General features: G+C 39.2%; 1 protein-coding gene across 1 annotated transcript in view; it reads left to right on the top strand.

The window, feature by feature from the left end:
- KCTD3 (potassium channel tetramerization domain containing 3) overlaps positions 1-23,954 on the top strand; it is a 47,542-nt gene that overhangs the window by 17,234 nt on the left and 6,354 nt on the right. Inside the window, exons 4-14 of the mRNA XM_015424094.1 lie at positions 3,621-3,694; positions 4,475-4,533; positions 4,778-4,858; positions 6,059-6,199; positions 7,776-7,866; positions 9,425-9,615; positions 14,360-14,475; positions 20,972-21,059; positions 21,214-21,330; positions 22,733-22,903; positions 23,664-23,819. Of these exons, the coding sequence (XP_015279580.1) occupies positions 3,621-3,694; positions 4,475-4,533; positions 4,778-4,858; positions 6,059-6,199; positions 7,776-7,866; positions 9,425-9,615; positions 14,360-14,475; positions 20,972-21,059; positions 21,214-21,330; positions 22,733-22,903; positions 23,664-23,819 (1,285 nt within the window). The remainder of the gene's footprint in view (positions 1-3,620; positions 3,695-4,474; positions 4,534-4,777; positions 4,859-6,058; positions 6,200-7,775; positions 7,867-9,424; positions 9,616-14,359; positions 14,476-20,971; positions 21,060-21,213; positions 21,331-22,732; positions 22,904-23,663; positions 23,820-23,954) is intronic.

Here is a 23,954-nt window from a genome sequence, read left to right as displayed (position 1 = left end):
TGAGTGACTTGTTAGAGAACTGGGAGAAAGTAACTATGAAGAGATGCAAAATGCTTCAAGATAAGGCCTTGGATCCTACTTGGTGAGAGTGGAGTGGTGTTCATAGTAGCGAACTTTCTGACCTCTCACCTCCTGCAGTAGCACGCTGGAATCATAGCTGAGAACAGAACTGTGGGGAGGGTGTGTGGAATGGGAGTCTTTCAATGGAAGAAGGGAATTAGTGATGACCCTTTTCTGCTCAATCCAGGCAAGAAATATAATATACTTCTACTGGGAGGACCCTGGGGTCAGGAGGGACATTCATACTACTATGGAGTGGGTGGCACCTAATCCCAGAATGTTCATCTTGCCCCCATACCACTAATCAGCTCTGTGCAGTGTGCAGAATGTGAAGACTGGAAAGGGTGCTGGCTCATGCTGAGCAGGCAGTGCTGATGGGTGGGAGACCACCGGCACCTGCTACCTGCTCCTCCTGCCTCCTCTCAGGCTGTAGAGGAGCAGATAGTAAGTCCTGGCCTTGGCTGCTGTAGCAGCTTGGTTAATCGGCTACCCTGGTTCCCAGTGATGCATAACAAATCTTTTATTTGTATATGAACATAAGAACATAAGAGAAGCCAATGTTGGATCAGGCCAATGGCCCATCCAGTCCAACACTCTGTCACACTGTGGCCAAAAATACCAGGTGCCATCAGGAGGTCCAGCAGTGGGGCCAGGACACTAGGAGCCCTCCCACTGTTGCCCCCCCTCCAAGCACCAAGAAGACAGAGCATCACTTGCCCCGGACTCCCTATCTATACCTTGTGGCCAATGCTCCCTCTAAGCTGTGGAGTCTCATGAGCAAAAATTCTGCTTTGTGAGCTGCTGGCATTAAAGTTCTGAGCGAGTGATTTGGCTACTGCATAGATTAGTTTGCTCTGGAGGCATCCTTCCTGAGCTAAGACAAAAATGTGTGAGCCGGAGGCTAAAAAACTGATCTAGCTCACACTGACTCAGCTTAGAGGGAACACTGCTTATGGCTAATAGCCACTAATGGACTTCTGCTCCATATGCTTATCTAATTCCCTCTTGAAGCCGTTCATGCTTGTAGCTGCCACCACCTCCTGTGGCAGTGAATTCCATGTGTTAAATCACTCTTTGGGTGAAGAAGTACTTCCTTTTATCTGTTCTAACCCGACCGCTCAACAATTTCATTGAGTGCCCTCGAGTTCTTGAATTGTGAGAAAGGGAGAAAAGTACCTCTTTCTCTACCTGCTCTATCCCATGCATAATCTGATAAACCTCGATCATGTCACCCCATAGCCGTCATTTCTCCAAGCCAAAGAGCCCCAAGTGCTTTAACCTGTCTTCATAGGGAAAGTGTTCCAACCCTTTTATCATTCGAGTTGCCCTTTTCTGCACTTTTTCCAAAGCTATAATATCCTTTTAAGGTGTGCTGACCAGAACTGTACACAGTATTCCAAATGAGGTCACACCATTGATTTATATAGGGGCATTATGATATTGGCTGATCTGTTTTCAGTACCCTTCCTAATAATCCCTAGCATAACATTGGAGGATATATGTTGGAGGGGGGGAGAGTAGTAAACTGACAAACAAAAAATGTATGTGCTGAGGGGTCTTCTTTGCATACTGCATACTACCCTTGAGTGGAGTGGAGTGGAGTGGACATTCATTCCGCAGTCAATTTGCTTTCAATTCATAGGACATAAATTAAAAATTGCCACTAAACTAAAGAATCAATGTGATGTAGTGGAGTAAATCTTGGAGGACTTCTATGCAGACCTTGTGTCAGATCTGCTCTCATCCACCGAAGTTACTGGCTGAGCTTGGGCCTGTCCTTTCCTCTAAAGGTAGCCCTAATCAGAAGACAAAATGTGATAACTCCATGTGTGCTGTCCCCAGCTTCTTGGAGAAAGGGTGGAATACAAATGTGATAAGAAGTTATACCTTGTTCAGAAGCTGCTTTCCCCAAAAACTCTATTTAGGGTAAAATCACAAGATTTCTGTGTAACTGCTTCTTCACTTTGGATAGAGATGGGAAATTCTATTCTCAGTATTGCTTTAGAGGTTCTGTTTTAGGGATGAAGCTGACATCTGAACAGGCTTACTATGGCTGGTATTGCACTTTCATAGGAAAATTTTAAAAATGAGAAAAGGGGCTGTTTTGAGCAGTGTTTCCTCTAAGCTCACACATTTTTGTCTTAGCTCAGGAAGGGGCCAAATTAATGATTTGGAGTTGGGAGTAAGCAGTGAAGTGGCTAAATTTGCAGATGATATGAAGTTGTTCAGGGTGGTGAAAACCAGTGAGGATTGTGAGGCACTCCAAAGGGATCTGTCAAGGATGAGCGAGTGGGCGTCAACATGGCAAATGGGGTTCAATGTGGCCAAGTGCAAGGTGATGCACATTGGAGCCAAAAATCCTAAATATAAATACCCATTGATGGGGTCTGAACTGGCAGAGACTGATCAAGAGAGAGATCTTGGAGTCGTAGTAGATAACTCACTGAAAATGTCGAGACAGTGTGTGACTGCAATAAAGAAGGCCAATGCTATGCTGGGGATTATTAGGAAGGGTATTGAAAACAGATCAGCCAATATCATAATGCCCCTATATAAATCAATGGTGAGACCTCATTTGGAATACTGTGTGCAGTTCTGGTCACCACACCTTAAAAAGGATATTATAGCTTTGGAAAAAGTGCAGAAAAGGGCAACTCGAATGATAAAAGGGTTGGAGCACTTTCCCTATGAGGAAAGGTTAAAGCACTTAGGGCTCTTTAGCTTGGAGAAAAGACGACTGAGGGGTGACACGATTGAGGTTTACAAGATTATGCATGGGAAAGAACAGGTAGAGAAAAAGGTACTTTTCTCCCTTTCTCACAATACAAGAACTCGTGGGCACTCCATGAAATTGCTGAGCGTACTTCTTCACCCAAAGAGTGATTCACACATGGAATTCACTGCCACAAGAGGTGGTGGCGGCTACAAGCATGGACGGTTTCAAAAGGGAATTAGATAGGCATATGGAGCAGAGGTCCATCAGTGGCTATTACCCACAAGGTATAGATAGGGGCTCTAGGGCAAGTGATGCTCTGTCTTCTTGGTGCTTGGGAGGGCCAACAGTGGGAAGGCTTCTAATGTCCTGGCCCCACTGGTGGACCTCCTGGTGGCACCTGGTATTTTTGGCCACTGTGTGACAGAGTGTTGGACTAGATGGGCCTTTGGCCTGATCCAACATTGGCGTCTCTTATGTTCTTATGTTCTTAAGGGTGGCTCCAACTAATTTATGCAGTAGCCAAATCACTTGCTCACAACTTTAATGCCAGTAGCTCACAAGTCGCCACAGCTTAGAGGGAGCATTGGTTTTGTGTGGTTTCATATTTGCCTTGCTTTATTGAGGCTCAGTTATCTTGTATTGTGTTATGATTTTATCATACATATATGGCATAATAATGCCCAAATTAAGATTTTATACTTCCTGTTGGTTTCAGTGGGAATATATGCTTAAATCTAAGCCATTACAGTCATCATGACTTAAAAATATTCTTATTTGTCATGATCATACCCATATTTTCAAAGTTTTAAGCAAGATTAATAAATGGGATATCATTTATTTGTAGATATTTATTGACAGAGATCCTGCAGCATTTGCGCCTATTTTAAATTTCCTTCGAACAAAGGAACTAGACTTGCGGTAAGGAACTTTAATTCTCAATATTTTAAAAACACAAGGGGATGCTGATTATAAAACACTATTAGAGAATTATTAAAAATAGTTTCAAAATCTATCCCTACTTTTTGCAGTAATGTCAGAAATAGGCCTTTATAAGTGACAGAATAATTCAGTTGTTCTGTCCTTTTGCAGTTGTAATAGATTTTTGCAGAAGTTCTAGGTGAATGGGAATCCTGTTGATTGTAATAGTTTCTTGTGATAGTTTATCTCTCAAGCTTTTGCAAAAGTCTTCACACATTCTCATGTGTGAGATCTTGAAGTTCTTCTTAAAGGCTGTAGTCTTTGCAGACTGATGCCTTGGACATGAGAGCTGTACAGTGTGTCATAATCTCAATACAGCCTGGAGATGCATAGCTCAGCACTCCTTCAGACTGAAGAGAATTTATTCTAGGTACGTGAGAGAGACATACTTGTATTAGACCGGCCTCTTAGTATCTTTCTATGTATCCAAGAAGTTTCTCTAAGTTCTGTGGTTTACAGTGGCTCAAAGAACAGCAGTTAAAGTTATTGATGATAATGCTTCTTATCAAAGAATACGCGTTTCATCTTTCCATGAGGTTTCTGTTTAACAATAGCATGAGTAGTTGTTTTCCTTTATCTGATCAAAGCGATTTGTTTACATGAAAAGACTTCAAGAGATTTAGGTTTGACTGTTTGTGTTTATAATTTTAGTTTCTGTTCTACAAAACTTCTTGGTGTTCAAACAGTTCTTCTGTTTTCTACCTGTTTTCTTTTTTACAGAGGAGTAAGCATTAATGTACTGAGGCATGAAGCAGAGTTTTATGGAATCACGCCTTTAGGTAAATATTTGTTTTGAAATTACCCACTGGTTTGAATTTGGTGATCAGTTTACTGGCCCTGTTTGTGAGCCAGCTGGCAGAATGGTATAGAATCAGATGGAGATTTGGATCCATAGCGAACTCAGCTGTTTCTAAGTTGGCATTTGCAATCTAGAATTGTTTTTGTAAAAAGCAACTAAAGAAATCCCGGCTTTATTTTTCATATATATGGCTTGTTCTTAGTGGATACTTCTTTTTCTTCCAGTAAGAAGATTGCTCTTGTGTGAAGAGTTGGAGCGCTCATCATGTGGAAGTGTCCTTTTCCATGGATATCTCCCACCTCCAGGTATTAGTGTGTACTGCTTTGTCTTGCTGACCTCAGCAAGAAATAACTGTTTTGAACCTTTCTGTTTCTGGAACCATGGAAGGCTTGAGCATTTTTTGGTTCTTCAGTGGAATTTTGAACTAGTCATCTATTGGATTCTTGCTATTTGTAAAGACTCTAAGGACTTCCACACTTTCATTATGGCTGGCTGCTGAGGTCAGTGATAAAGCTTCAACTTAAGAACTTAAGAGAAGCCATGTTGGATCAGGCCAATAGCTCATCCAGTCCAATGGTGTCATAGAGTAGCCAAAACCCAGGTGCCATCAGGAGGGCCAGCAGCGGAGCCAGAACTCCAGAAGCCCTCCCACTGTTGCCCCCCAAGCACCAAAAATCCATAGCAATAAATAAATATAGCATCACTGCCCCAGTCATAGTGTTTCAGCTATAACTTGTGGATAATAGCCACAAGTTATCAGCCTCTGCTCCATATGTTTATCCAGTTCCCTACTGAAGCTGTCTGTGTTTGTAGCTACCACCACTTCTTGCGGCAGTGAATTCCACATGTTAACCACTCTTTGGATGAAGAAATACTTCCTTTTATCTTAATTTCATTGAGTACCCACAAGTTCTTGTATTGTGAGAAATGGAGAAAAGTACTTCTTTCTCTGCCTTCTCTATCCCATGCATAGTTTTGTAAACCTCTATCATGTTACCCCTCAGTTGTCATTTCTCCAAGCTAAAGAGCCTTAACCACTTTAACCTTTCTTCATAGGAAAAGTATTCCATCCCTTAATCACTTTAGTGGCCGTTCTCTGCACTTTTTCCAGTGCTTTAATATCTTTTTGAAGTGCGGTGACCAGAACTGTACATAAGTTCAAGCCCTTATTGTGTTTTTCTACTGTGTTCTGTTTCTCAGGCAAACTCCAGAATCCTTCTCCAGTTGCTGTTAGTAATACCTATACTTATATCATAGGCTTTCTGATTAGAATTATGGTCTGGTGTAGAAACTAAGATTATAATCAGCAAATCCCTTCAAGAGGGGACATAATATTAGAATATTTGTCGTACTTTCAAGACTGACATCCTGCTTTCAAATTCAGGTTTCAGTACAGTTGTAAAGCAGAACAGTGATTAGTATTTTGAATGAACATATGTATTAGCTATCACTGAAGACATAGCAGTCTTCATTGAAGCCAAGTAAATGTCTGTCTCTTTTCTTAGGCATTCCAAGTCGTAAGATCAGCAATTCTACAGGGGCAACTGCTGATAATAGACTACCTCAGAGCTGTCCTGAAAGTGAGACCCGAGGAGTCAATATACAGCCCTCACTTGCTGGTACTGGGGAGGACACAGTCAGGCTAGGTGAGAACAGTAATCTTAATTAAATTCATTCTGTCGTATTTGACCCATACTGTGTAATCTGTCAGTGAGGAAAGTGGACTATAAATACTGTAAATAAATTAAGGTTTTATAGAAAGGTTACTTATACTTGCACCTAAAAATTCAAAATTAGGTATCAGTGCAATGCATGAAAAAGTATACCACTGTGACTTGTTTAGGATTTAGTGGAAATATTTTGTTTTCTATGACTGTCCAGTACAGACTGAAGAACGGTACAAGCAGTATACAAGTGACAAGTATATACAGGCAGGAGCTTGGTTATGTGGAGGTTTTGAGAAAAGACCTGCTCATACTAGGGGGAGAGGAATCTCCTCTGCCTCTACAGTAGATCAGTGGTCCGAACTGCAAGAAAGTTATCCATTGCTTCTTCTGTTCCTCCTTTATATAGTCTGCAGCCAGAGTCCTTTTGAGATGGCTTTGCTCTTTACAGCCCTCTCTCATACTTGGCTGCCAGCATCTCCGTTGCATTGGCTACAGTGCTGGCTAATCCCACCCCCTCAGCCCATTTACATACTGCTAAGTGGTGCGTGACTTTCTTCTCAGGCACTGGCTGCTGCCTTGTGGTCACATAATCATCTCCCACCTTTGAAAATTATGTAAGTTAGCTGTTCTGCTGCTGGTCATGGTTAGAGAGAAAAGATGTAATGTCACAAACAGATTATAGAAATGTGTGTGTTTTCATTCCCCCAAGTCCCTCCCTCCCCAGCTTTGGTTTGCTGTCATGTTTGTCCCAATATTAACCATGGTCACGACTTACTAGTGTTTGCCTCATGCTTTTGTAGCTAGAGCCATATCCTGGTTAAAAATACTGGATCAATAGCAAACCCTATTTGCTCACCATTCCCAAAACTAAAGATACAGGAAAATTGGGTTCTGCTGGAATTTATTTATTAAAAGCTGATCTGAGCCTTATTGAAGGTCTATGATCAGCATGGGAACTTCAAACGCACAGGAAACTGCTTCACACTGAGCCAGACTGTTGGTCCATCAAAGTCTGTATTGTGTACTCAGACTGGCAGTGGCTCTCCAGGGTCTCCGGCAAAAGTCTTCACATCAGCTACTGTCTGATCCTTTAACTGGAGATCCTGGGGATTGAACCTGGGACCATTGCATGCCAATCAGATGTTTTACCAGAGCCGCAGTCTCTTATCCCCCCCCCCCCAATTCATTGGGCTCGAGAGGCATGCCATCATTATGGGCAATCCGACCCTGGCATCAAGCAAGAAGCAGCCTTAGTCTGCCCCATAGGTTTTCCTAGCCTGCATCCCAGAGGTATGTCAAGATGAGCTGTAACTCCACCACACTCCTCTCCTTTTGCTGGAAAACCTAGAGTTCAAGCTGTTGAAGCCCCAGATTGAGTGTGCCCCTGCCTGGTAAACCATGAGAGACCTGAAGGCCATTTGCTGTATAACTGTAGAGTTGTATATACCCTGAAAAATAAAATAGTGGTAATAAAGAGAATTAGAGATATTACTGTCCATTCTTTTGCTTAACTTCTGCTATATATTTTTAATATATTTTTTGTGTTGTTTTTAAGGGTTTCCTGTGGATCCACGAAAAGTTTTGATAGTAGCTGGTCATCACAACTGGATTGTAGCTGCATATGCACATTTTGCAGTTTGTTATAGGTGGGAATAAGATGGGTAGTACCATTTTTTCAGTTTATCTTTTTGAAAACTACTTGTAAGTTGCTCTTTGGGGCATGGTTCCTTAGATCCTCTCTCATAATTTCTTTACTTGAACAATGCCTATATAAACATTTGTCTATATAAACATTTACCCTAAGCCACACATCAGGATTTTTGTTTTCTGAAGGTGAGATCCTGAGAGTCATAGTCCCAGGATTACTGCATTAAGGGTGGGTTGCCACAGTCATAACCATGAGAGTGGTTCTGCATATCAAACTGGCTCTGGTTAAAGCCGAAAGAGCTGATTCTGCTAATCTAGGAGTAGGTACCATTGCCAAGCACATCAGTGATATGTTTTAGACCTGATAATCATAGTAAAAGTAGTTATGCTGTGGAAGATGTGCCATTTTACCTACCACTCTGATGCAAACTGTATGTGTGTATATTAAACAGTAAACAGTTAGAATGAGATTGTAGTTGACAGACAGCTTAGCTCAAAAGACCTGCTCCATGCTTTTCACACAAGAGTGCTTGTATAACTTTGTAGTTTCAAGCCACTCCCCGCTCTTCGAGAACTGCAAGTATATTTAGACTTAGAGTGCTGTACTCTTCCCTTCCCCTCTATTTCAGTAACCTTTTCATGCAAGTTGGCATAATACCTAGGGTTTTTTATTATCTGCGTACTCAGTGCTTTAACACATCATATTTTTATGGCTGTGATAAGTGCCCTAACATACAGAATAGCTCTTACAATGGTGTTCAAAGTAAGGTGTTTGCTGCCACCACCAAGACTATTTCCCTATTTTTTAGACACTTGAGGAATCTTCAATCTCAGTATTTACATAAATCCTTTTTTTGTTTGGAATTCTAGTTCTATGATACCTACTGAAGTACTAAGCTGTAGAAATGTGTCGAAACATATTTTGACTTCATAAATTTTTTTATCTCTTAGAAACATCCTCTTCAAGAATTGTTTGAGATTTGGGGGGGGGGCTATTGCTTTAGGATATAATGAGCTGTATCTTCAGTTTTCCTGATATATCTGGGTTTTGTTTTTGTTTTTAAAGAAAAGGCTAGCTGTGTGTTACTGCTGCAGCGCCTAGTCTTTTGGGGGTTTTAAACAAGTTCCTCAATTTAACAGCATAATTATCCGCAAACATGTATGGGCAGAAAGGAGGATAATCCCTGTGATGCTAATCATTTATTGAATGCTGTCTGCCTATGGGAGGGAATTCTTGTGATTATGTGTAATATGTGTATCCATGTTTAGAATACTGGACAAGCTGTGTTTTGCCCTTTATTAGTATATAAGTTCAAAATTGGTAAGTCATTATAGTTCTATTAGTTATTGGAGCATTTGCCTAGATTTAAGATCTCTGAAGTTATACTAGATACCACTTCTATCTTGCTGATACTTTTTAAGGTATAAAATATCTGAAATAATTTATGTGCTCCCTAGATATTAGTGTAACTTATAATTGTTCTTAACTTGGGGTACATCTCAAAATTTGTTTTCAGAAACTTGGGTTCATTTTAAAAATATGTCTCTTTTTCTTAGAATCAAAGAATCCTCTGGATGGCAGCAGGTGTTTACAAGTCCATATTTAGACTGGACAATTGAGCGTGTGGCTCTAAATGCCAAAGTTGTTGGCGGTCCCCATGGAGACAAAGATAAAATGGTTGCTGTTGCCTCTGAGAGCAGCATCATCCTATGGAGCATTCAAGATGGTGGCAGCGGTAGTGAAATAGGTGTGTTGATTTTCTTTAGCTGCCAGTGTGTGTCATTTCAGTGTTTCCAAATTATAATACAAATATCTCCAAATGTTGAATGAATTTAATGTACACTTAATGCCTGTTTTTCAAATAGCTTCCTCTCTGACCATTACTTATAGGACAAAAAAAAAGCATCTTGAGAAGAAACAAGATAACATTCTAAAATCTAGTTGCTTTAATGGATGGATTTTGGCATATGTAGCTTATTGAAGTGTTTTTGAAGGCCTATTGTGAAAATGAGTAGAAAGTAATTCCATTTGTGCCTGACTTACTTCAGCTTCATATGTGAGCCTAACTGTGGGAATTAGAGATGACAGTTTGAAATGACTGCCAGCTTGTCTTGTTCTTACTAAAAGCCATGTTTCTCAAGGTCTCCTTTTGATAACCTTCAAAAAATACAATTTGGGCAATGCTTTGCCACTAATAATCTTTTGAGAAGATATTAGCACAGATGCCCAGCATTGGCCATCAGACAACTCCAGAGCCAAAGGCTTCACATTACCAGAAGGTGTATAAATATGAAAAAGGCTTTCAGAGAAGTCAAACACTCCACAATAGAGACCTGATTGATAGCTTGTCCTGCTTATTAAAATGCATGCTTGTTTCCAAATATCACTGGCAGCTTCTGAGGGTGGGAAGAGAGAATGTATTGAGGAATCTGTTGAGTTCCAAAAGTAGCATTTAAGTAATGGTTTAACAGTAATGACAGATTGTTTCTTTCAGCAATGAAGAGCTGTCACCATACATTTGATTTACTCATCGGCTTAGATGAAGAGTCTTGATATGTACATTTTTATGAAACCAGTTATGTGATGACAGAGAGACTGGCGATGGGGTTGGTTTCCTATCTTCAAGTAATTTAAGACCTAGAAGAAACCAACATGTTAGTAGGAAAAATACATTTCAGAATAGTGAATATCCAGTTGGCTTAATTCAGATAGAATAGAAAATTGTTCTATGCCACAAATCAAAAATGAAGAGTAAACACTTCTTAGTTATCTTTCATTCCTGTATCTATGCACCACGGCAGTATAGTCATGGAAGATTATTTTCAGACCCAACTGTCACTTTGCAGCAATAGAAGGAAGGGTGTGGCTTTTCAAAGCAATTGCACTCCATCCATGCTGGTAGTACTAAAGAAATATAGGAAATATGACTGTGAAAGAAAGCACAAAAAACAACAAATATTTTTTCATAAAGTATGATCATTTCAATATAAATTTGATTATTTCTTAACAAAACTGTTCATCTAATACAAAACCTATTCCAAATAATCGAATAAAGAAGTAAAGTAACAGTCATCCAAATAATGAATTTACAAAAAGTAAACCAATTACTTGCAAGTTGACAGCAAATAATCAAAACGTTGTAATTCTGCAAGGGTTATGAGGTACTCAAATAGATCTGCTCACAGTCCAAAGTATGAGATCCAAAGTCCAAAGTATGGATTTCAAGATGAGGTTTCTGGTTTTAATTTCAAGATGAGGTTTCTGGTTTTAATTTCGCTTGTTTCGAATAAATATCTTCAGCATTTCCAAGAAGTTTAAAGCAGTTAGGAGCAATAGGGTATGACCCCAAGGTGGAGTATCAACTTCATTCACAGAAAGACACACAATAATGTATAATATTAAGGCACCAATCCAATTTCTTTCAGAGACCAATGGCTCAAAAGATTTCTAAGTAGTAAAGAGCATGGAAGGGAACTGAGTTGGGGATATGCTGCACCCTCTCTGTTCTGTAGTTTGAGTTGGAAGGATTTACAAGGATCTCATTCTTTCTTGCCTGTTAAAATGGAAAGCTGAAATAATGACAAAAGTACTTTCTGCTGTCTGCAGCTTCTACCCATTGCACTATATAGTACTGTATAGTTGATATAGTCAAGCAGACAGGGATTTTTTAACTCTTACATCCTGAAGATCCTTGCAATTGATGGCAACTGAAAATGGAAAACAATCTGCCAAATAGGAACTCTCTGACATCTTGGCATAGAGAACCTGTAGGCATACAGCAGATAATTAAACAAGACCCTCGGTTTTCGGGGACGGGGGGTAACATGCAAAACTTAGAAAATCATTTTTTGGGGGGGGTTAGATCCTCAGTCTCCAAAACTTCATTTTAAAGTATTTAATTTTTAAATGTGAACTAGTCTTTTTAAAACAAAGGAAACCTAGTGGTTAAAATCTGGAAAATGATTTAAAAAATCATGAACAGGATTTTGTTCTGAAGTGTAACCATTCTACGTGTCCCTTTTTAAGTATGAATGTATTGAAATGAATATTCTCCCAAATGATTTCATTCAGTTCATTTAGTGATCTAATCAAGGATGACTCTTCTCTTTCAGAGAACCTTACAGGCCAGTCTTGCAAAGGCTAACAGCAGCAGCCCTGCCTTGCGATAGTGAGGTAGCGCTTTGTTCAGGTCCTGTAAAAGAAACAATTTGTTGTTACAAACACTCTTCAGGACCTGACAACACCATCCATGGAAAATTGCAAGGGCTGGCATCTCCATGATAGAGCTCTCCCAGAGGCTGTTTTCCTTTCAATATTACTTACATAAGATACCCCTACTGGATTGCTGCTATAAGCAGTATTTTACTGAGAAGGCCCCTTAAGACAAAAACCTGTCATTACTTATACCATCGTCTTTCCTGTAGACGAACGTCAACATTGTTGAGCCTAAGCAGCAATGACACTTTAAATTCCTTCAGACTATTCATGCTGTCTTTCTTGATTTCCCTGAACCTCAACCTCCTCAAAAGTAATCAATTCAAGTTGTTTCTCTGTTTTTATTATTGCCTGCTTTTATGTGCCAGACTGTTGCATATATTTGCCCTGAAAAAATTATTTGGCATAATAATTAAATCACTGCAGCAGACTTATTGGTTGCTGTCAGAAAACCTAAGGTTAAAATAACATCTTGTTTGATCCTTGTATCTGTTAAACATCTTCATTATGTTGTATGATAATTTACTGCTCACCCTCTACCTATATGTATGGACTGGTAATTTCCAGTTTTGTTTCTGTCACTGTCTTGACCCTAATTGGCCCTTCCTGGCAACTAACCCCCACCCCCCTTCAATATGTAATGGTTGAGGAAATTCTGTTTCTGAAGAAGTGTGCTTGCACACAAAAACATATACCTTGAATAAAACTTTGTTGGTCTTGAAGGTGCCACTGGACTCAAACTTTGTTCATGTTGTTTCTTGGTATCACAACTTACCTTTGTAAAATTTAGATACTGTAAGTGTCTTGGAAAGGTCTTCGTTGAACTTCAGTTCCACATAATTGCATTTGTATAACAGCTTCATAATACATTACAGTATGAACCACACTACAGAAGGTGTTTCATATAGCAGCATACTTGTAACTTCTCTGCTGTGGTCTATGGAACTGTAAGCTTAGTATTCTGATCTGATTGATGTCGCTGGCAAGTGTTCCATCAAGTCACCCCCAGGCAAATAAACTTGGAAAAGTACAAGTCTTTTCACTCTTGACTCTCTATGCAGTTTTCATTCTTACTAAATATTAACAATGAACTAATAAACCTTCACACATGCCAGCATTCTGATTACAGTTCATAGATCATTTGTCATTTACAAATGTGGGTGTGTTTGAAGCAAGGTAATCCATTTATAGTAAGTTGGCTGATCCCAGATGTTGCTTAAAGGTCTTAAAAATTAGGTCAGCCCAGCCTTTGAACTACAGTTATTTACACCTCCGAATTCTTCATGGTAAATTAAAACAGAGTAACCATTGTGAGTGCCTCAGTTGACGGTGATCCTACGGAGCATATGCATAAGGAGACTAATAACATGTCTTTCTTACTGTCTCCCAGCAGTCCCCTGTGATCCCCAAAACACTGAGAGATTGTAGGAACTTGCGTGTGGGAGGGGAAACCCATGTGGCTCAGGTGACTTGAGTGAGGAGGGAGGAGCCAGGCGAAATTGCCCCCCCCCAATCTTCCATTGGCTTAAATTCCATTTGTGCAGGAATGGTGTTGGCATCATTTAGTGCTTCTTGCTGCAACTTTGCCTCCATCCTGGCCTCTTGTCCATCCAGATTACATGACTCCTGTTATCAACATTTTGGTGAATGGGGCAGGTGGGAAAGAACTCTGACCACCTGAATCCTTATGCATCTGCTCCATAGGATTTGACGTTATAAAAAAGGAAGAGTCAAAAATATTTGTTCTCACTCAGATGTATACTTGAAAGGTGGTAGCAAAAGCAATGTATGGGCATGTACCTATATATGCTTAATATTAGCATACATTAGTTGATTGTTAACATGATTTCAATTACTCTGTGTTTAAACAGATATGGTTTGATGTCTTTTAGTACTAGTAACCACATGTACAAATTCAGTGGTGGTTAATGTGCTTTAACACTGAATCTTATATATTTGGCAAAAGGTTATACAACATTCATCTCCTCCTGCATGGACTGCAACCTAGTTGACTGTGTTGCTGCATCTCATAGAATCACTGAATTGGAAAGGGCCATACAGGCCATCTAGTCCAACCCCCAGCTCAATGCAGGATCCGCCTAAAGTGTCATCCAGTCTTCAGTTGTCTCAGCAATTAGTGCTATCTGTTCTGTCATATTTTACAAACAGTAATTGAAAAACTCCTGTGTATATTCTGCAGGAATTGATTGCTGCCTTTATGCTTTTATTGTTATTTTGGAAGCAGACTTTTTATAGACTCTGGTATATTTTGATAGGAATATTCAGCCTTGGTGTACCTGTGGATGCTCTCTTCTTCATTGGCAACCAGTTGGTGGCTACTAGTCATACAGGGAAGGTGGGAGTATGGAATGCTGTGACTCAGCATTGGCAGGTATGTTAAATGCTTATCATGACATGTTTTGTCAATCTAAATCTTCAGATATCCATCTTCAGATGATACATTTATATTCTGGTAGTTCATTTTGTAGTTTTCCATTATTGAACTACTCTAATTTTAAATTACATTGGCTTTTAAAGTTTGTCTTGAGTGTGCTTTAATTGTTAGTATAAAAGTATTACACTGGTGTATTTGCTTATCTAATTAATCTTACCAGCACTTTGGACAAAAGAACTTTGTTGTGATCAGGTGGCATTTGGGAATTCTGTGCTGTGCTGTAGTCAAAGGCCTTTCAAATGACGGCACTGTACATCATGCCTCAGATATCTGTTTTATATTTCTACTCGCAAATGCCCTGTGATTTTTATGTATTATGCATTCTGACAACGGGAATAGAGATTCTTGGATTCCAGACAAGACTGGGGGAAGAGCTGGGCATTCATGCAAGAAACAAACCTTGTAACGCAGCCAGATGAATGTCTCTGTAGCACAATGTAAAGACACTGTGTAATGAAATCCAAGAGGCTGCCTTGCAAATCTCAAGAGGCAGAAGTGACCTAAGGCTGACTCCTGTGGCTGCCACAGCACTGGTTGAATAAATCCTGATTTTACCCATAAGTGACAGTCATGCCAATGAGTAACACGGCGAGAATGCAAACAGCCAAGCAGTGTAACAGTTACTTTGTTATGCAGTGAAAGCTGACCTAGTATGCTTGACTATAAGGGAGGGGAAAAAACTAAAAGTGCTTTAAAAGCTGTACTAGCATAATATAAATACTTTTGAGAATTAGGCTGCATTGATATTTTAGTAATTATTGAGGAGAGGTAGCCAAGCAGTGTAACAGTTACTTTGTTATGCAGTGAAAGCTGACCTAGTATGCTTGACTATAAGGGAGGGGAAAAAACTAAAAGTGCTTTAAAAGCTGTACTAGCATAATATAAATACTTTTGAAAATTAGGCTGCATTGATATTTTAGTAATTATTGAGGAGAGGTAGCCTTTTTTGGTATTCATATATTCTTTATGTACATTATGACTTCCCCACCAGAAGCTTAATGAAGTTCCATGTGAATGTTCTAGAGCCTTGACTTATGAGTAGAAGTGCACTGATTATATATTGACTATTCCTATTTTGATAATAGTCCCATAAATAAGCAGTTTAGGATTCTTACCAAGTTTTCTCTACCTGCTGCCTCAGTGAGAAATGAAGAGATAAGAAGCATATTATGGGCAGCTTTTGTACTTGCCCGTCCGGAAAACCCATATGGGTGTGAGGCATCGGGCAGTCATGTTCATTGTACGTATAATGTGATGGAAGGCATATCTTGTATCATACGGCATGCAAAGCAGGGGAGGTCACCCATGATGTTTCTGGAATAGTGAGAGTCTGAACCAGCCTAAAATGGTAATATTTATGAAACGCCTAAAGTTGTGCTTCAGTTCTGTTAAGTAATTGTGCTAACACTGTCCTACTTTGCTGTGTTCTGCCATTATATAATTCAGGAAATATTAGAGTAGGAATTAAAGAAAAAAGTTCTCGTCTGAGGAAGAATCTTATCTCTTCTACAATTTTTCTTTCGTTGGAACATGTCATCAATTGGGACCCATGTATCCCTTTTAAGAAGCTGTACATCAGAGAAATTAGTATGCTTTAGATACTTGAGAATAGGGAGAAAATAACTCCTACAGAATAAGCCAGTTCAGCTAAAGTTTAAACAACTATAACATTGCCTTTGAGGAGAAATTACTAGGTGACGGTAGGTGGAATGTCTTCAAGAACTTGATAGTGCTCGAAACTGTTTCCTTCCCACTGAAGCCTTCCAGGGCAACGGCACAGCATCGCGGGTGCTCAGTCGGGATGCTCCCGATGAGCCCCGTCCTTCTTCGTCTTTTTGGAGACCCCCGGGTATCCATACTGACGGGTTTCACCAGCCTCCTGGAGAGAGGTCTGGTCCGCAGGAGACTTGACCGGGTGTTTCACTGACAGTGGAGAGTGGGACAGGACCGGTTTGTTTCGACATGGAAGCGAACAAATGGAGCATCATGGTCCGCCATGAATGCTAAAGTAGCTGCAATCGCCCTTTTTAAACTGTGGATTTGTAATAAAACTATATATCAAAGTCTAAGACTAGTAGGAGAAACGGTGATGTTCGACTTAGAAGATACAAATACTGTTCAATTATCTGTGGAACAATTAAAAAAACTTCTATTTGAGGAAGTACGGCAGGCAGTTGAACAAGCCTGTAAAAATGCTATTAAAAATGCCTTTGAAAATCTTCAGAAAACAAACATAGAACGGGTTAATGAGAACTACGCATTACAGCTCCAGAGAGGCTCCGGAAATTCTGAGAGGGAAAAGAATTATGACCAAGAAAAGAAGCTACAAGACAGACCTCTTTTGTTTAAAGAGGCAACACGTGACATTAATAGTACTCCATAAAATCCTGTGAAGGTGGGATTGCTAAAGAAAAGTGCTAAAAAACAATTACACGAGCAAAAGTTTAAGGTGGTGAAAAAAACTCCAGTGAAAAGCTACAGCAACAACAGAAAGACAGAGTTAACAAAACGGGAAAGACAAAAAATGGAAATAGAATACCATGAATATAAGGAGAAAAGACATTTAACTTTGGTTATTATGAGGAAACTGCTTCAGAAAGTATGGCAAACCTTTGGCTTGGTATATCTGGCAGTAATACAACCTATGTCTGGTTTGTATAACTCTGCAGTGTGGCTTACTTAAGGCAGGTGAAATGGATATTAAGCATTGAGTACTGAGCAGCAGAAATTAACAATACACAGAGAAGGATAGAATGATTTTTGATGCTTGTAAAATGCTTAAAATGTTTGGTAAAATGTTGAAAATGAATGGGTTCCTGTATGTTGAAATGTGGTTAGTTTAAAACCAAGGTTCACAAAGAGATAAGACATTTAAGTTTGGCTATTGTGAGGCAGAACACAAGGAAGGAGGGAGTAATTTTTGGTGCCAGTAAAATGTTTAGATAGTTGGTGTTTTTTTATGTTGCCGTGTTGATAACCTACAATTGGTTTCGGTTTATTTTTAGACAGACTAAAAATGGCTCATAATTATATTGCCTACGTATCTGGAGCATTCAAGAGACCTAAATATAGGTTAAAATAATTTTTTTAAAAAATTGTAATGAGATAAAAGATTAGGAAAAAAAGGATATATATATATAGAAATTGTGGACTTACCAGGATACATTTGTGTTATCTGGTGGTTAAAAATTAATAGGTTGGAAAATAAACAAAGTTAAAGAGAAATGAGAGGGTAAAAGAAAGGTTAATTGGCAGTTAATTTGTTATAATGTATATAATTTTAGTATTATACTTAAATGGTACAGGAAATCAAGAAGTATATATATTTCTGGTTTGTTTATAGGAAAGGTAATATTGAAAAAACTTTTGCTAAGTGCTTTGAATAATGGTGGCTATTTTTATGTTAGAAATATGAGCTGTTTTCTGTTTCACTGAAGTTAGAGAAAGAAAAATATAACTGGTTACTTTTGTAGGAACTTTCAGTGTAGGTATATATTTTTTTATGTATTTGGGATTAAGGACTGACATATTGTCAGAATAGGTTAATTGTAGGGAGCATGCGTTACATTTAAACTAATGAGATTGATTTGTTTATGATTTAACTTTATGTAAATATTTACAGGTCGAATACTTTGCTATAAGAAGCGATGTGTAATTCTTTTCTGTCTTTGGAAAACTAATAAAAAGATTATTTTTTTTTAAAAAAGAACTTGATAGTGCTATTTCTCCCAGGGGCAGGATGGGGAGAGTTGGCTACGACAGTGGAGATTTAACTAATTAGAAATTTTGCCTGTTTAAGTGGACAGGCAAATGAGCAGATTCTAGGTGAGTTATAACAGCCATTCCTTGGACCCTTTTATGAGTTTCATCCCCCAGTTTCTTAGTGGTCTAATTGCTAAAAATTATTTCCATTTGAAAGTTTTGCTATATAAACTGTTCTCTCTGTAGCCAAGAGAGATCATTACATAGTTTATCTAAATCTTCCTAAGGATATTATAACTTGTGTTTAACTTGTATAGTTTCTGGCATCCTCACCATTAGGTTTGAGTTGGTGGCTTCTCATCATCCTTCAGGCAAAATCGTAATGTCACATGATAAAACAATGTTCTTGCAAGCAATGGATGGTTTGGCATTGAAAGTAATATGGAACCATTTTTGCATTTTTTCAGTAGTTTAAAAGTTGAGAGCTGACAAGTTGTATAGCATGTTAGAATGTTTTTAAATTATGTCTCATTTTCCTTTGGGGTATATCTTGTCTGTAGCTATAGAAAATGTGTTGAATACTTGGCAAGGATTCTGGAATTTGTTGTGAAATGAATAAAATTGTGACTGTTGTTGTTGATCTCATAATGTATATTTCTCTTTAAAATTATGTATAAAATAATCTGTGTTTTAAAATATCACATGCAGAATGAATTTTCCAGAGATCTCAGTAGTCAGAATCTCTCACTCAAACTATTGTTCAGTGACATAATAAACACCCTGGGAATTCTCAGTTTAACATTTGTGTGATGACCGCGGTTGGGGGGGGGGGGGGGACGGAACTAGACCTGGAAAATACTTTGCATGTCAGGCTTTGCCTGGAAATGTTGGTTTTCAATTGCCAAAATTATGTGGTCAGCATAAACATATTTGTGCTTTATTTTCTGCATTGTAAACTTTGTTGGTACACTACAAAATAGCTGTGCAGCTTAACATCTGATTGTTTTCAGTTGAGTTCAGTAAATGAGATATCTTCAGTGGCTGAAGACTAGTGGGTGGTTATGAGTCAGCATGAATTCTCATTACACTTTTGGAATCCTGTTGTCGAAGCTTTATGTCTAATTTTGATACACTCATGCAATAGTGGCAGTAATAGAAATTAAGTGGAGTCTAGTTTCACAGTTTAGCTGTCTTGTTACTGGCTGTTGCTGTATACTGTTTCTGCCAAGGCACTGCCAACATTGCTAGAAAATGGGAGGCTGAACCTTTTTATTATCTTTTAAAGTTGGAAATACTTTAATTCTTTGACTGGCTAGTTTCTGTGTAAATAAAAGAACTGGAGGAAAGGTATTCAGGCACTTCTTAATGAGATTTGAATTATTTTTTACCATCTGTAATCTGCCGAATAGAGTTCCTTCAGAAGTATTTCCAAGTTGATTCTTTAGGTCTAAAGCCTGAAAGGTGACAGTAGTTTTTGTCCTCCTTTCCATATCCCCCCCCCCTCCAAGCACACTTGGATGTGCATTGTAGTATTCTGGAACCTCTGACAAGCTAGTAAAGGCCATTTCTTTCTCAATGTTTTAAGTGTGTTGTTTTTAAGTATCTTGTTGTAATCCTGTAGATATGTGGAATCTGAATGTTAGTTGCTCAAATTTGGTTGGTCTACGATAGTGGGTTCTCTGTTTTACAGTGTGGAAAAACTTAGTTGGCCGTTAATCAACAGCATATTAATTTTTTTCTCAGTTTTCATGTACTTAAATGATTTTGTGCAATGGCATCCATGTGGTACAGTCAGGTTACTACATAATGAAAATATCTAGAAAATAAGTCCAGCTTGAAGCTTTTAACTGCAGTGCTTACTGTGTTCAGGAGGAGGAGGAGATTGGATTTATACCCCGCCCTTCACTCAGAGTCTCAGAGCGGCTTACAAACTCCTTCCCCTTCCCCTCCCCACAACAGGCACCCTGTGAGGTAGGTGGGGCTGAGAGAACTCTTTCAAGAGCTGCCCTTTCAAGGACAGCTCTGACAGAACTATGGCTTGCCCAAGGGCATCCAGCCAGGTGCAAGTGGAGGAATGGGGAATCAAACCCAGGTCTCCCAGATTAGAGTCCGTGCACTTAACCACTACACCAAGCTGTGTCTCAGGTGGGGAATGGTGTGGGGGGGGTGTATGGAGAGAAGAGTCACATGCTGCCTGGCTGACCAGTGCTGTGGGTTGCCCCCATTTGGCTAGCTGTATGGTATGTGTGTGTGAGAGCTAACAGATCTGATGATCAGGATGTAATTTGGTCTGCACTGCATGTTTGAAATGAAGGGGGGGTTTGCTGTCAACTTGTCTGTTGTCGCCCTTGCTTTCCATCCTATGCTGTGCTAAGATGTGAGGAGCCTATAATGAATAAAATTGTGGCCAGATTTTCCCCACTTCAGCATATTTGTGACATTCTTCTCTCTCCCTCCCCTTCAGGTTTGCCCCTCCTTAGGACACAAGTTGCTTTTGGGAGGTGTTAAAATCAGATACACAAAAATATACTGGAAGAGTTGTCTTGTTTGTAAAGTGCTCTGATTTAATTCTGGTGAAGTTGGGTTACTGGAAGCAACTAGAAAGTATATTGTCAGACTCTACCATATATTGTGTTAGGCCTACTGAAATTGCAGTGCTTTGAGAATATTACAAAAATGAAATGGGAATAATGGATGCTTAAATTTAATGTTAAATTTAAATTTGTTCTAGGTTCAAGATGTTGTCCCCATCACCAGTTATGATACTGCTGGATCTTTCTTACTATTAGGCTGCAATAATGGCTCCATTTATTACATAGGTAATGTTGACACTGTACACTCACTCAGTATTGGTTTCATGTCACTTGTGGGTTTTATTTTATTCCTTACAGAAATGATTATAATGAATTTGATGTTTGATCTGAATTCCTGCTATCTGCCAGTTTTAAAATTATGAATATATTTATTTTACAGATATGCAGAAATTTCCATTAAGAATGAAGGATAATGACCTTCTGGTGACAGAACTTTACCATGATCCTTCCAATGATGCTATAACAGCACTTAGTGTTTACCTCACACCTAAAACAAGTTTGTACTATCTTCACTTCTTGATTTATCTTAAAATGAATAAGCACTATTTTCATATTAACAATCCATCCTACCGTCTAAAGTTATGATGGGTAAACTTTCCTAATTTTTTTTCTGTTGTGTGGTCAGCATTTTCAAACAGCATTGGCGAATGCTTGGGGATAGGTTGGTGAATATTTGTGTATTTACAAGGGTTCATATTCAGTTGTCATTCCTGACCCTTTCTCCTTACCTGCTGCATCACTGGTCATGACAGGAGGGAGACCGCTACCACTTGTTGCTGGGAAAGATAACTGTTACCATCAGGTGTCCTGTGTAAAACCTTGTGTTCCAAGGTTTAACAGCATTTAACCTTTACCCATAAAAACACAAGAGATTGGGGGGGGGGGGTTGCTTGGTGTATACCGAGCCAAATAAATACCAAAAAAATACCTTATTGGTATTATTTGGGTACTTATTTAGCCAAATCAGATCTAATCTAAAGGGAAAGTTCCCTTTAAATGACTTTTGCAAAGCCAAGCCGCGTGTAATTGTGGCATGAGTTCACCCACCCCTTCTCCATTAGGGGGGATGGACACCCTAGGGTATAATGGAGCTGAATAAATTTGGCAATCCCAGTTGTTTCCCGAATCAACCCGGGAAAATTGGGAAGTGCTAATATTTTTCAGGTTCTCTTTACCTGGACCTGAAAAATCCCAATTTTTTTGCACGCTCCTATAAGAGACACCATGCTGGATCAGACCATTGATCTATCCTGTTTCACACAGCGACAAGCTAGTTACCCTGGAGGGAACGAGGGCATAGAGGCTGTGACCTCCTCTGGTGTTGGTTCCGAGCAGTGCTCATAGCTACAGCAGAAGGCTGATATGTGGAAATGAATTCTCCTTTGTCATATATTAACATCTTAATCAGAGAAGCTGCAGCAGTGGCATAATGCTTACTTTGTAATACTCACCTTCAATAAAAGACTTGTATTATAAACTTCAGCAATGTATGTGTATATATATATGTGTGTGTGTGTGTGTGTGTGTGTGATTTTTTAACATAAGGAAATTCAAACACCTTGTCATGAGGTTTTTGTGCTTTCAGCTTTGTTTTTTGTACTTTCTGTTTAGATATTGATGGCACACTGATGTGTTTATTGCATGTTCATGTATAGGTGTTCTGCTTAGAAAGGTCATATTTGCCATTTGCTAGTGCAGCAAAGACCAAACCAGCCAGAAGAGAGGCCACTATTGTTACTGTACAGTAAGATGCATAATTGTTAACCATAGAGCAAACACATTTCTAAAGGATGTACAGCAAATGGGCACATTTTTTAACTGTATTCCTGATCTCCTGACCCCATTTGGGTGATGATAGAGACTGTGTATTAAACAATTGTTTTTGTTTCTTCTTGTAGGTGTAAGTGGTAATTGGATTGAGATTGCATATGGCACAAGCTCTGGGGCAGTGCGTGTGATTGTGCAGCACCCAGAAACAGTTGGGTCAGGCCCTCAGCTCTTTCAGACTTTCACAGTTCACCGAAGCCCTGTTACAAAGATCATGTTGTCTGAGAAACATTTGGTGTCAGGTAATCTTGTTTCCCATAAAAGTGCGACTTCCTGAATTGTCCTCTGTGCTTGCACACACCATCACTCATGCATGTCTTGGGAAGAGAGAACATTTAATAATGAGTAAAAGCCAGTTCCCTGTTTACATCTTGTGGTATGCTCAATTTCAAACAAAGAAACCCAGCAAAAGAAAGAGGTGTGAAGGGAATGTAACTGCAATTGTTATATGGTGCGGTAGACTCAGTCTGTTGTCAGCAGTTAGGAGTAGGGTAGCATATCTTTCCCCACCACAGTGCTGTTTCAGTGTTGAAATGTTTTTATGTTTTCATGTTTGCTGCTGTGGGATGGAGAGGTGGCTTTAAAATGTTTTAAATATATTTTGCTGTATTCTGCTAAGAATTGGTAGTCTGTTTAGTGTGAGAAATTGCACAAGTATATGAAGCCATCTCTCATTCAGACCCTTACAAACGGATGTGTGTATATAAGCACCTTTATGTACCAGTTCTTGAGGGAGTTGCATTGAGACTGCAGGTGTGAGCAAGAATAGTATAAATAGTCAATTAGTCTGTTTAGTGTGAGAAATTGCACAAGTATATGAAGCCATCTCTCATTCAGACCCTTACAAACGGATATGTACCAGTTCTTGAGGGAGTTGCATTGAGACTGCAGGTGTGAGCAAGAATAGTATAAATAGTCAATAATATAATAATAGTATCACTAAGTAATATGAAGACTAACCGTGTAAAAGCTGTAACCTTTCCCCCCTTGTATTATATCTAGTTTGTGCTGATAACAATCATGTTCGGACATGGACAGTGACTCGTTTCAGAGGAATGATTTCAACACAGCCGGGATCCACTCCCTTGGCATCGTTCAAAATTTTATCCTTGGAGGAGACAGAGAGTCATGGCAGTTACTCTTCTGGGAATGACATAGGTAGGCAAAGCATTCCAAGGACAACAGCTGGGTGGCTGTTCTGTTCTCTGAGCCTAGGAACTGGATATTTTTTCTTGCCAACATGGAAATTTGTCTAGAATAGGCAGGTGTGCTAGGCTGGGTAGGAGGTTACTT

The sequence above is a fragment of the Gekko japonicus genome, unplaced genomic scaffold (assembly GCF_001447785.1).
Source record: "Gekko japonicus isolate JY-2015 unplaced genomic scaffold, Gekko_japonicus_V1.1 scaffold810, whole genome shotgun sequence".
Lineage (NCBI taxonomy): Eukaryota > Metazoa > Chordata > Lepidosauria > Squamata > Gekkonidae > Gekko > Gekko japonicus.
This window is presented reverse-complemented; position numbering and strand designations above follow the sequence as displayed.